General features: G+C 36.3%; 1 protein-coding gene across 4 annotated transcripts; it reads left to right on the forward strand.

The window, feature by feature from the left end:
- The first annotated feature begins 231 nt into the window (after positions 1-231).
- On the forward strand, positions 232-12496 carry LOC141915285 (ribosomal protein S6 kinase alpha-3-like). Of its 4 annotated transcripts, none has more exons than XM_074806766.1 (22): positions 232-402; positions 848-904; positions 1025-1144; positions 1226-1307; positions 1800-1880; positions 2100-2179; positions 2419-2525; positions 2839-3019; positions 3419-3489; positions 3576-3664; positions 4189-4356; positions 4985-4999; positions 5681-5847; positions 6235-6285; positions 6565-6639; positions 6734-6823; positions 7414-7572; positions 7658-7819; positions 7898-7974; positions 8311-8428; positions 8567-8704; positions 8817-12496. In XM_074806766.1, the coding sequence occupies exons 1-22, from the start codon at positions 334-336 to the stop codon at positions 8940-8942; spliced, it is 2283 nt and encodes a 760-aa protein (XP_074662867.1). In that variant the 5' UTR covers positions 232-333; the 3' UTR covers positions 8943-12496. The 4 variants fall into 4 exon arrangements, with proteins under 4 accessions (XP_074662867.1, XP_074662869.1, XP_074662868.1 ...); XM_074806768.1 differs by having other exon boundaries at positions 5681-5817; XM_074806767.1 differs by lacking the exon at positions 4985-4999.
- The last annotated feature ends 1884 nt before the right edge of the window (positions 12497-14380 follow it).

Consider the following 14380-nt stretch of genomic DNA (forward strand, 5'->3'; position numbering starts at 1 on the left):
GATTAAACTCGTTTGTCATTTCATTCTATTCAATTTATCTCATAAGCATGATATAAAGAGTTTGATATGTTGTATCTGAATTGAATGTCATTGGGATAAACCGCTATAACAGATTCTAATCCCTATTAACCGGTCTATAGATGACGTCATTGGCGTATACTCGATGTCGGGTTCGAGTCCCGATTAAATCATCGTCAGCAGTCTCGCTTTCGATCTATACGCCTCGCTCTCGGTGCAACGCCATCTTGTCAAAATTAGTGGCGATTTTTCATGTAAAAATTTCTGAATTCGGTTGAAATTCGAGAGGATTGCAGCTGAGCAACCATCAGTAAAATGCCGTTGCCACAATTAGCTGACCCCTGGCAAGCCAAAATGAGAATGGAAGTTGCTCAGGAAACTGAGGTGCGTCCTGAATTTACTTTTTAAAATAGTAAATATTGAATGAAGAAACCCTAAAAAACTGGATGTGTCAAAATTTTACAAAAAAGTAAATTCGCTTCAGTAATTTATGACGCAAAATTTCACCCCTTTATTCGAGCGTGTACATCGTATCTCCCTCACTAACAACATTCATTCATCCATCACATAAATGTTCAAGCCAATGTTGCAATAGAAAAACAAGAATAAAGTGACCTTAAGTGTTTGAATGAGGTGTTCAATTAATTTCTCGAGTCAGCTGACAACAACTGAACACTCTTAATTTTAAAATCGTGACCCATGACAATTTCGACATTTGTTTTTGAAGAGGCAGAAGTGGTGGCAGTGGCTGTCGCTGACAGAAACTTGTAATTTTAATTTCGCTGATTTCAATATTTCATCAGGACTGAAATTGTGTTTAATTTTTTAGGCTCCCAGCACAGAAGAAATGATTGTCGATGAAAATAATTCACAAACCGGGAGTCAGGTATCGGCATGATTTACGCATGTTTTACTAGAAACCTCAAAAAGCGGTCTGAATAAACCCAACTGAGGTGGGAGTACTTCCCTGAATAAACCTAACTGTTGATATTCATTTGAATTTCAGAATGACAACGACTTTGGAGCATCTGTCATTGAAATCACAAATGTGACAAAAGATGGCGTAGGAGTCGACCCGAGCAATTTTGAACTTCTTAAAGTTCTCGGTCAAGGATCATTCGGAAAGGTAAATAATGTTTTTAATGAATATTTGAGATTTTTTAGGGTTGATTATTTCAAAAATTGAGATTATCGAATATTTTTGCAGGTGTTTCTAGTGCGTAAAATCACCGGTAATGATGCAGGCACCTTGTATGCTATGAAAGTACTGAAAAAAGCCACATTGAAAGGTAACAAAAATTACATTGTTCCCACGGTGTAGAATGTATTACCCAAGTATTTCCAAATTTTTAACCCTTTCAGGGATGACTAATAAATATCTGGGAGAGCTGGAGATAATTTGAAAATTAGAAAAAATTCCAACCCAGGGCATTGTATAACGGGCATATCGCTGTAGTGACACCGCAGTGCAGTGTATCATTAGTTACTATTTCACTATGACAGGTGCTGCCATCTTTCAATAGAGACAAAAACTAATTACTAATAACATCAATACACCGCGATACAAAGCAAAGTCAACCATCAATTTAAACACCGCACTCCAGTGTAAACACACTGAAAGGGTTAAAAAAGTTCTGAAATTCCTAAGTTTTACCCGATGTCCTGTGGATACAGTTAAATACGAAATATCATTGTTCAGAGAGATCATGTTTCAGGGTAGAAATCAACATCATCTAGTATTGAATAAGTTAAAATGGTTGTTTGTGATGTTTATATTTCAGTCAGGGATAGACAAAGAACAAAAATGGAGCGAGATATTCTAGCTGAAGTTGATCATCCGTTTATAGTTAAACTTCACTATGGTAAAATTGAAACGATTGTTTTAATGAGTGGTAATCAATGATTACTGATTCATTAAATATTGATTCATTGAATATTGATTCATTGATTACTGATTCACTGATTCATTGATTACTGATTGACTGAATTATTGATTACTGATTCATTGATTACTGATTCATTGATTACTGATTTACTAATTACTGATTCATTGATTACTGATTACTGGTTTATGATTACAGCGTTCCAGACGGAGGGAAAATTATATTTGATTCTAGAATTTCTTCGTGGCGGTGATTTATTTACAAGATTATCTAAAGAGGTAAAGAATTTCCAAAATAGGCCACTTTTTCATATGCGAATAATGGCTAAAATTGAATAGAGAATTTGGAGAGAGAAGAGGTTATCCTAAAAGTGAACACTTTCTTGAACAAAGCTCAAAATATCCCACTTATCGCAATGTGCATGATGCCATAATCTTGCATACAAATAATTTTCAGTAGATTTTTCTCTGCGATGCATTGATTTATTAGTGAATATGTATCTTATTTTCGCTTGTAGGTTATGTTTACTGAAGAGGATGTGAAATTTTATTTAGCAGAATTAGCTTTAGCCTTAGATCATTTACACACTGTAGGCATAATATACAGAGATCTAAAACCTGAAAAGTGAGTAAAAAATAACTCAAACAACATACACAATCAGTTTATAGTGGAACCTAGAAATTCAACCCTAATTAAGGAATATTTGATTCGATTCATACTGGATACAACAAAGTATCGTGTTGTAGTTTTCTGGTCTAAACTTCATTTTAACCGGGTTCTCCTTTATATGGCTATATTATCTATATATAGCTACCGTATGTATATTAGCTATAAAGAAACCACATGAAATTCATTGTCAGGGTGGCGCCACTAACCTGGAAAACCTAAAAATTTCAGGGAATCAGAAAAATCTATAAAAACTGATGTTATATTGTAGTATACTCCTTGATGCCGATGGTCACGTGAAACTCACTGATTTTGGATTAAGTAAAGAATCGATATTTGAAGAAAAGAAAACGTATTCATTCTGCGGAACAGTCGAGTATATGGCACCGGAGGTTGTGAATAGGAAAGGTCACGGAGCGGCTGCCGATTGGTGGTCGTACGGTGTGCTTATGGTAATAATACTAACAATTCAATCATCCATAGTTCACACTTCTATAAGCTCCAGTGAAATATTTTGGGAGCTCCATTATGATATCTTGGCTTCTGAAGTAGCAAGGCTTTCAAACCGCCAAAAATACAGAAACTTAATCTTAATTTTGATGTAATCTTCAATTTCTTGTAGAGATATCAATTTATTTTCAAACAAGTTTTGCTATAATCATAGGGGCATGATTGGCAGCTCTGAACCTATTCGCTAAAAATTATTCTTAAAATTGTAAATGTCCTGATAAAGTTTAGCAAAAACTGTCAGAATTAACTGTTATATCATCAACTGTTAGTTTTGCTCATTAATTCTGAATCCTGAGATCAATATATCAGTCATTCTTGAAATGTTTTTTCTATTTTGATAGTTTGAAATGTTGACCGGTTCTCTACCGTTTCAAGGTATGAACAGAAAGGAAACCATGACACAGATTTTGAAGTAAGTTTTTAACCGACACACATTTTAACATTCTCTCCAGGCGTGAGAGATAATGGTTGTAATATTGTGTTGTATATATATTTCAGGGCTAAGCTAGGAATGCCGCAGTTTCTAAGTCCGGAAGCTCAGGGATTGTTAAGGGCATTATTTAAACGTAATCCATTGAATCGTTTAGGTTCGTATTAAGATTTGATATTCTCATAATTCAGTACATTCTGCACGGTATGATACAATAAATGAAAATCCCATAATAAAATCTTATCTGATAAAATGAAACTACGATGTTTTGGCTAACACAGCCTTCATCAGGTGCAATGACCAGAAACAGAAAGATGAAGTATATACATTAAACCTTGTCTAACAAGCGAAGTGCGAATAAAGGATAGGAATATTACAGATAATTTAGTTTTAGTCCGAGTTGGTCAAGGGTCCGAGTTGGTCATGTCCTAGTAAAGCAAGCATATTGCAGTTAGTTCATGCTGTGTACTGTAGAAGCTGCCAATTCTGATCATTTAGGACCAAAAGAATTCATCTGGTTTAAGGGAAATCCGCATTTTAATTTTCTTGTATATTAGTACAAATGGACTGTGAATAATGCCTTGACTCTGGATTAGACCGATATGAAGCCGATCCGGATTAAGCGAGTTTGAATGTATAATCCAGTTAAAGATAAGTGTTGTGATACGATGTTTATTTTAGGTTCCGGTGTGACGTGCGTCGATGCAATAAAATCAGATCCATTTTTCCGTACGATCGATTGGGAGAAACTGATACGACGTGAAATACCTCCTCCGTTTAAACCGGCCGTCAGTCGAGTTGACGACACGTTTTACTTCGATACAGAATTCACTGAAAAAACACCGAAAGGTTCGTTTATATTTCACACGCGATCTGATCGTTTGAGGCCTTTCATAAAGTACGGATATCACCCTTATTCCCTCAATCTTCACCCCATATCCCTTTCTCCTCACCCTTAATCCCTCACCCCACACCCCACATCTCTCCACCCCGCACTCTTCACCCCATATATCCCTTACTCCTGGCCCCACATCCCACTCCCCATATCCCTCAACCCATATCCCTTTCTCCTTACTCCTTGCAATTGAAAGCAATATAGGGAGAAGTTATCAATCCCCGAAGCTGAATAATACACTTTTTGATGAGTGTTTTTCATTTAAGGCACTCTCTCCTTCACCTTCTTTCAAAATCCTCTAAAACTTTCAGAAATATTCAATACTTTCTCAATGAATCGTTTCGGTCAATTACGTCCTTTATTTACATCATCTCTAAACAGGTTTTATTTTCAAAGCGAGAACTGACCCCTCTCCAGGTTCCCTCAGACCCCTTCCCTCATTGATGTGTGCATACTTTATGAATGGCCTTGTTTAGCATTTTCACAGAAATTCGATCTAAAAATTCATTCTTAACAAAAAGATTTTGTTCAATGTAATGATTTAGTATTTATCTTATTTGTTTATCCGATATGTGTTTCTAGATATATGGGAAATAGGTAGTGTATATTATAATCATAACCCTCCCCCTTAAAATCTATTCTTACAAGCGTGGTCTGAATGCTAGTTCATAGTTCAAACAGGAAAAAAATACGTAGAATATCTGTGAAAAAAATGGTGGTTAAACTAGTTTTCAATCCATGTCTGCGTCGACCGTGTCTAGAGTAATTATCTGAGAAATAGAATATGTGTTTGTCTTATCACAAAACAATAGCTTATTCCCTATAAATAATATCATCATCAGCCACATTCCATCACTGCTTATCAAAATTTCTCTATGTAACTATTAATAATTACCAAAATCTTTACAAATTGTATTAATTTGCATGTGACCTGAAATAATGGGTGTTGGTTGAAGTAGAGTCCACTTTACTCGGTACCGGTCAAACTGCTCTCTAGACTTAGGGGAATTTTATTCAATTTCATTCGGAAAATAGTATCTATTTCGCTGATTCTCAGTAGTCTCAATGCTATCAGTTCCTTGATTCGCAACTCATTGAAATATTTACAGCAGTTCCAACGCTACATAGATCCCTGATTCTCAACTCTACCGAGTAAAATGGAGTCTACTGTACAAATATTGTAGTGATGAATTCGTTGTCTAAAGCACATTAAATCACGCGTATAGATGTTTAGATTATTTAGATGATTCTGAATGTTAATATTGTCTATATTTCTAGATTCACCCGGTATTCCGCCGAGCGCTACGGCTCATGATTTATTCAGAGGTTTCAGTTACGTAGCTCCTCTGTTACTGGAAGAAGGAAGTCGCGGTGTCCACCAGAAAGTCATCGACAACAAAAACCAAATAACTGCAGTTAGTACATGTACATCAGATGTGGCCAAGGTAGCATTGTTGTTAGTTAATGTATAATTTGAGCTGCCGACCAGGAAATCTAACCCATGATCTAAATCATTATCTCGAATTCAAAACTGTTGTCAGCTCTGTACATCTATGTACCTCCCACATTCGTTTTTCTGACACTAATTTAGACGATGCTAATTAGTTTCATATCGAATTGTTTCTGTTTTAAGTCATTATTTCGTGATTTTAAGTAAAAGCGTTGGTAAGCTCCTCGGATTCAGTGTTTATACGTGTTAGATAGTGAATTTAGTATTTGATGAAAATGTTAGTCGTCGTAAAACGCTTGATGCAAAGTGATGTTGTTTTTCTAATGTTTCGATGAACCGTCATTAATCTTAAGATTAAGCAATATATATTTTTATTTTGTAGTTACCCGGTGTGAAAACTAAATCCTTCGCGGATGAATATAAAGTATGCGAAGTAAGTATTAGAAACATTTATTGTATCTGCTTATTGAACTGCCGTTTCGGGTCGAATGCTTCACAGATTTATTTCAAATGCGGGAATATTATCTTCAACGATGGGTAGAAACATTCTACCTGCAACATCGGTTTAACTGATTTTGTCATTGAATCTTCAATAGTGAAGGTCTTATATACCTTATATACCACATAGACTGCAACACGGCTTAACTGATTTTGAATGTATCATATTGTTTTACTGTAGGCCTAATTGTATTGTATTATTTGTGTATTTTAGGATATAGGTATAGGTTCTTATTCTGTATGCAAGCGATGTATACATAAGGCTACATCTTATGAATATGCAGTAAAGGTGCGATTATGCGGTAGAACTGATGATTCTGTAAGAACAACGCTGTCATTTTGAAGTGTTTTTATTGATTGAATTCGATGTTATTTTATTGTAGATGATCGATAGGAAGAAACGCGATCCACAAGAAGAGGTGGAGATTTTACTTCGATACGGTTATCACGCTAATATCATTTCTCTGAGAGATGTAAGTATATTTGAACTCAGGAATTGGGGAGAGTAGAGAGAGAGAGGAGAGAGGGAGATGAGAGAGGAAGGAGAGAGAGAGAGAGGAGAGAAGGAGATGAGAGAGGAGAGTAGAGAAGGAGATGAGAGAGGGAGATGAGAGAGCGAGGAGAGAAGGAGATGAGAGAGGAGAGTAGAGAGAGAGAGGAGAGTAGAGAGAGAGAGAGGAGAGAGGGAGATGAGAGAGCGAGGAGAGAAGGAGATGAGAGAGGAGAGTAGAGAGAGAGAGAGGAGAGAGGGAGATGAGAGAGGAGAGGAGAGTAGAGAGAGAGAGGAGAGAAGGAGAGGAGAGAAGGAGATGAGAGAGGGAGATGAGAGAGAGAGGAGATGAGAGAGAGAGGAGATGAGAGAGGAGAGTAGAGAGAGAGAGAGGAGAGAGGGAGATGAGAGAGGAGAGTAGAGAGAGGAGATGAGAGAGGGAGATGAGAGAGGAAGGAGATGGGAGAGAGAGATGAGAGAGGGAGCGATGAGAGAGGAAGGAGAGAGGAGAGAGAGGAGGGAGAGATGAGATGAGAAAGTTGATATAACGATGAATTGTATTTATAATTGCAGGTTTTTGTGAACGGTGATTATGTTTACTTAGTAACTGAGTTACTGCGTGGTGGCGAACTGCTTGACAAAATCTTACGTCAGAAATTCTTTTCTGAAAGAGAAGCCAGTGCTGTACTTGAGACTATTGCAAATACGGTCAAATACCTTCATAGTAATGGGGTAAGACTTATTAAACAGTAACACGTTGTAGCGTCTGATAAATGTAATAGATGAATTGTGAGATGTTGAATATTTGATTTTGCAGGTGGTCCATCGAGATTTGAAGCCCTCCAATATCCTCTATGCAGATGATAGTTATTCACCGGAAAGTCTTCGAATCTGTGACTTTGGTTTCGCGAAGCAGCCTCGAGCTGAGAATGGTTTATTGATGACGCCGTGCTATACAGCGAACTTTGTCGCTCCCGAGGTACTGCTCCCTTCCACCCTCCCCGTTTATCCCCGACGGATTATCGAGTTTAATGTTTAATTTTATGTTGATTTTTAGGTGCTAAAGCGACAAGGTTATGACGCTGCTTGTGATGTATGGAGTTTAGGTGTTCTGTTATACACAATGCTTGCGGGGTAAGTTTGATTTCATTTCACTTGAATCACAAGTTATTTCTTCGAGCCGAACAGTTATCTCTGAATTAAACAGTTATCTCTTCACGCCAAACAGTTATTTCTTCAAACCAAACAATTATCTCTGAGTTAAACAGTTATCTCTGAACTAAACAGTTATCTCTGAGTTAAACAGTTATCTCTGAGTTAAACAGTTATCTATGAGTTAAACAGTTATCTCTGAGTTAAACAGTTATCTCTGAGTTAAACAGTTATCTCTGAGTTAAACAGTTACCTATGAATTAAACAGTTATCTTTCATATTTATACTTAAAGAGAGTTTGTTTGAATTGGTTTTCAGGCATACACCGTTCGCTAGTGGACCGAATGATACGCCAAATGAGATTTTAGAACGAATTGGAGGCGGGAATTTAATATTGTCTGGCGGTAATTGGGAATCTGTATCAGACGGTGCGAAGGTATTGTAAAACCTCCCCTTCAGCCTGCATTCTACTCGGCCTGCACTATAATTAACTACAAACATCTGACAAAATAGATTTTATCGATAGGATAACACCTTAATTTGTATAATTTAGAAAAAATATTTAATTTTGTAGGGTTTGGTGAGAAAGATGTTACATATTGATCCATCAAAACGATTGACTGTGCAGCAGGTTTTACAACACGAGTGGATAGATAAACGAGACGAACTACCACAATTACGATTAACTCTACAGGACGCTTACTTAGTGAAGGTCAGTAAATTAGCTTCATCTCCCGTATATAACACGGGTTTGAAAATTAGCTAAATTACTGAACATCCCCGATTCTCTAAATACAATCTGCGTTGTTTATCTTATTTTCCAGGGAGCCATGGCGGCAACATTTAAGGCATTAAACTCTAGCCCTAAACCGATATTAGAACCAGTAGGAGCTTCGTTTTTAGCTCAAAGACGCGGTAAAAACCGACCTAAAAGCTCAACAGAAGTGTAAACGTCAAACTTTATAAAAAGGCAGCATTAAATTCATTGCTTGTGTGCTGAATGTGAATAAGCTGTGTCGATGTGTGTGAATGGTGTTGGACATTATTAAAGCATGTTGGGTTCGAGCCTCAGGGATTCATTGATCGATGTGTTATCAATGTAACGAGGTGTCAAAATAGTGAACAAAATACATAAAAAACATACAGCGTTAAAATCGATTAATCAAAACAGTTATCGGTCGGTCGATTGATATCCCGCAAATTTTTTGCTACAGCGATGTGTTGTACGAGGAAGGGAAATGGTTCATTCGAAGGATGTTTATGACACAGATTTAAAGCCGAAGTGATCAACTCCGTTACATAGTCACTCTCAGTGGAACCTCGTTATCACGAACTTGCACATATTTCAGCTAGTTTAGAAGACAGATTTAATAATTTCATACTGAATATAATGGACAGATTTTCTGATCCACTGAAGTTCGTTGTAACGAGTTTCTACTGTAGTCCCACGGTTTGTATTTCAAACTCTACCAATGACTGTGGAATTTACTGGGTCCTGAACTGGTTTATGTTGATATTTAATTCAGGGTATTGGGGTAATTAATGGTGCATCTGTGTGGCAACGATTTCAACTATAAAATATAAATGTTCACAGTTTGTGCTGATGTGCTACGCTATGATGTGTGACTGAATTGACCTTCAGTTTATTTGAAGGTATCATTACGTTGAATGATTAAAAAACCATGGCCTGGTTTTATAGACTGGGTATTAACATTAAACCGAGGCTTGAATCCTACTGTAATACCGTATTGAGAAACAGTTAATACCCAGTGTTTAAAACTTGTCTTTGATTTCTATGAGTTATATTGTCTTACACCATTTACATTTCGTGGGTTAGAGAATAATTTTCATGCTTTTTGTCACCATTCAGTCATTTATCATCTGTTAGAAATCATATTTATATCCTGCCGTAGACTTACCTCGAGTAGGGTCTAACTTCAGACTGATATCCGAGAAGTGGATTCCCGCTTAGTTAAACGGTTAACTCTCAGTTAATCAGCGGAGGCTTGCAAATAGTTTACCAACACATTATCCTTTTAAAACAACATTTAGTTCAGATAAACCGCGAGCCCTAAATTCCACAGATTTCACAATTTTTAAGTACGATAGAAATATGATTTCATTTCATGATGAATTAAATTGTAATTGAGTTGTATATTGTAAATGTATTTTCACTGTACGCGCACATTTAAGATTTATCATAGTGATTGTAGTTTATAGATAAATTTAATGGGCCAGGGGGTGACAGGGAAAGGGGAGGGATGACAGGTACTTACTGACATTAAATAGTTCTTCCCTTTCATATTTATACTTAAAAGATTCAATTATAAATTATTATTTTTGAATAGAAAAGAAAAAATTCTCACAAATTGTTGTTTACTACTGTTGTTGTATGCCCCACCTTTAAAAGAAAAAATCATGTGTAAATAATTTTGTTCGATGTTAGACATTTTTATTTGTGATCATTGGATATAGATGAACAAAATATTCATCACGGAGTGAATTGAATTATAAGATGGAAAAAGAGGAATTCTGTTAGTCTCGGCATACTTAAATACATCATATATACAGTCACTCAGATCAGTCGTCACAATACTGAAGTCATCTCTATTTTTGAGCCACAATTGTCAATTAAATTTACGAAGCATAAGTCGTTATTTGGTAGTCATCACAACTATGACGACGTCAGTGAGTTTGACTGTAGTCTTTCTCAGTTTTGAAAATGGCTCGCAGCAATCGACATTAAAATCAATTTCATTGTTTTTCTTTCGTGGCTTCACTGTAAGAGGTATCATTACAAAAAAAACCTTTAAATTCTTTGTTTAGTTGCTGTCATTTCATGTTCAGAACTCGCATATGAAACCTAGGTCTCTGTTCAGTTGCAGTCCACGGAGAAAGGAGCAGAATTAAAGAACGTTTTGGGTCGAAACGAGAGTTATGTATTTACCGACATAATCTCGTCATAATATGTGATATATATAAGCCACATTATTAACGAATACATATTCTGTAAATATTATGTTTAAAACGTTGAAAAGTGCAAAAAAAACGATGAAATTATGTAGATAGAATTATCGATTTCCTCCAGTGTTGGATCTACAAATAATATGAAATATTTAATGAAACATATAATGGAAGTTGAAGTATTCTGTTATCTGCACTGCTTCGTTCTACAGTGAAAAAAATGCAAAGTTTGTATCTTTTTCTAGACATCTTCTGGCGCATATTTATTGTTATATCTATTTGTATACATTTCTACGGTAAACATACAATTATTACAAAACGGATTAACATCTAGATATCACATCATGGTTCAGTTTCATGAAAAAGTTTAAGCCAATAACAGGAATTATCGGTGGTAGTCAATAGCGACCAAACCGTGGATTTGAGGTTAAATTTTTCGTGAAACTGGATCCGGACTCATTACGTGTAAATATTATATCCATACGTTTTATAATTCGAGGGGAAAAATTTACGAGACTATTTGAAAAATTAGAAGAAAAAAATCATCTTAAGGTCAAGAAATTTGAATTGGCGATGCTTTTTAGATGATATGAAAAAATGCAATGTTGAAATGTATCTCGATGTGCTGCTATATTTCTCCTAATGGTAATAAGGTGTATCTATGAATTGCCTCAAATTCTCGAGTCTTTATCGCTAATTCTAAGGCCACCTTCATGCGAGGAGTGGTCGACCTATTTTATTTACGTGCCAAATTTATTGGGCATCTTCTTTAAAGAAAAGTATTTCAACATGGGTTTCATTGTTGACTTAATGAACAAATTTATAATAATGTACATGAGATCTAGGAGTAGTGCTCTAGGCAGAGCTGGGTTTGCAATGAACGACGCCCGTTGTCCTCACTCTTCTACCAGTTATACGTAGTAAAGGTTTTGTTATCGTTGAAATATGACAATAGGAAATAAGTAAAATTAAACACATACAACTGTGGAACTAAATCAAAAGTCAAATCAAACCCACACAACTGTCGAACTGGTTCCAGAGTCAAATGAAATTCACACAATTGCCAAATTGGGCTCAGAGTAAAAATTGTTACAGAATTTAAACAGTTTACTCAGTTGTACATGTTAATACATGGGAGATTTAGTATAGAATGGTTTTATGAAGGGTAGAGAGAGAACACTGACACTCGGTCCTGTATCACGTAGATGATTAGTTTTCTTATTTCACCACAAATACTGCTGGTAGTTTCAACTATAATTTTATTTATTACTAACTAACCAGATAGATATTATTGTACGTGATTTTGGGGATGCGATGATTATATTTTTCTGCACCAATCTCTCTATTTCTCTCTCTTGTTAAATCTATGTGTTTAAGATGGCTGTCTCTCTCTGTCTCTCTGTGTCATTGTTCTCTGAACTGTAGTAATTCGATTCAAATTGTGTATCATTTGTCATCATTATTATTATTATTATTATTAAACAGTCGTCAAATTGAAGATGAATAAAAGTCAAGTATAGAATATATGTTATTTTTGTAAGCAGAAATATTAAAAATACATTTAAATACTAACGAAGATATATTTATATTTCGTTACTTGTTGATTTGTTTTTAGGTTCCATTAATCTGATATTGGGTCATTCATTTATTACGTACGCATTAGGGGAGGGGGCAGGGGGAGGGGGAGGGGTCAGTGCAGTTGCGTACTGTAATGCTTAATGTATATGAAAAAATGGCTGATTTTGCGTACAGAGGGGGAGGGGGGTTGAAAAAGTCAAATTTCATGCGTACGTAATAAATGAATGATCCCTATCTGCATCCATTAGGACATCAACTATCTCGACCTCGTAATGATCATGTGGTACAAATCAATTGACCAACCCTCTATCTATGAACGTACTCGTCACAGGCGCCATCTAGAAATGCGAACCAACTCGACGTACGTGCCTCAAATATTCTGATCAAGTTGTCCTACTGTTATGTACGCCATCTGGTGGGATATCTGCTAACAACCCTTGAAGTTCTACTGTTCCCCTGAAGAAACAACTGTTAGACATCAATCATCATTTTACTCGCTTGAGTCGTCATAGTTGGTGACAATTGTTACCTTAACGAGTAATGTGATGAGTTACCCGATTCCTAACATGATGAAATACAGTCAACCCCCCATTTACTACCACCCCCGCCTACCGCCAGGTTTTCTCAATGTACATCTCAATACAAATACATAATAAACCCCCCCCCCGATATACCGCCATACTCTCTATACCATCAAAGTCATTCTGCACCAAGTGGGCTGGCTGTATACTGGTCCCGAGTGTGCTACTTAGTGAAGATTAAATAAGAGATACCCGTCTCACTCCACAGTCATAAGCTGTATTCGTAGGTGATGTTCATTAAGCCAGGATTTAAGTCAACTAGTGAAACAAATAGCAAATAGAAATTTCGATGAAAGGCCTTTTGAATTAGTCACTCCCGCACTAGAATATTCTGCCAGTTATCTGGTCTTACTGTGGAACCTTTAAAATCAAATTTGAATCTATTAGACTAAGTCTTAATTTTGTATCAAATCGATAATTTGATGTCAAGTTTTCCACACCGAGCTCGAAGCTTGCGCCATTTCATGTAAAATGCAGAGATTAAATAGGATTATTGTGCCATACTAAAATAGCTCAATGAGTTTATGAGTCTATGGTTAGTCAGGGGTTGACCCAAGTATAAGTATTATACAATAGTTCGATCAGTAGCTGAATGCCTATCATCATTTGTCATCTGAAATCTTGGACAGATTTGGAAAATCTAGAGAGATTTTATAGTATATGTCTCGTAGTTTTATTCTTAGAACTCCGAGCAGTACCCGGTTCATGATTTCTTTTATACATGTTTTACTAATTTTACATTTTCAGCTATCTTTATAAACAAGACTGATTAACAAGTGCAAAACTAATAAACCGGTGAATGAGACATGACATGTACCGGTAAAAACTTCCTGTCGGTCAGTAATAAAACCAATGGTCAATCTAACTGTTTAATATACCCTCAATGTACCTTCACACCGTGGTCAATCCGTCGTGCCCTCGGTTACCCAGACAAACCCGAGTTCAAACAGATATCTATAAACAATGATAATACTAGAAATGGACACAAAAATGACAAATAGTCACTTTAAAGCCACAAGAGATGACACAATGCATTATAGTGAGTCTATATTCAGCAAATGATTTCGGTCAGAGAAAGCACAAAGTGAAATTGTGTCATTAATGTAACTGTGTATGGACATTATTCTTCATTGAATGTGACATTTATAACGGGAGTTAATGAACATTGTGGTGTATTCCGATCTCCCACTCTCTTGCCCTCCACTCTCCCACTCTCTCTCCCTCTCTCTTGCCCTCCACTCTCCCACTCTCTCCCTCCTCTATCT

This window comes from Tubulanus polymorphus, chromosome 1, assembly GCF_964204645.1.
Source record: "Tubulanus polymorphus chromosome 1, tnTubPoly1.2, whole genome shotgun sequence".
NCBI classification, from domain to species: Eukaryota; Metazoa; Nemertea; class Palaeonemertea; order Tubulaniformes; family Tubulanidae; genus Tubulanus; species Tubulanus polymorphus.

Bases quoted from the DNA above. Each gene is read 5' to 3' on its own strand.
- LOC141915285 (XM_074806766.1), top strand. From the start codon at position 334: ATGCCGTTGCCACAATTAGCTGACCCCTGGCAAGCCAAAATGAGAATG. The intron at 905-1,024 runs GTATCGGCATGA...TTTGAATTTCAG, and splicing joins ATTCACAAACCGGGAGTCAG to AATGACAACGACTTTGGAGC. The intron at 3,665-4,188 runs GTTCGTATTAAG...TGTTTATTTTAG, and splicing joins TAATCCATTGAATCGTTTAG to GTTCCGGTGTGACGTGCGTC.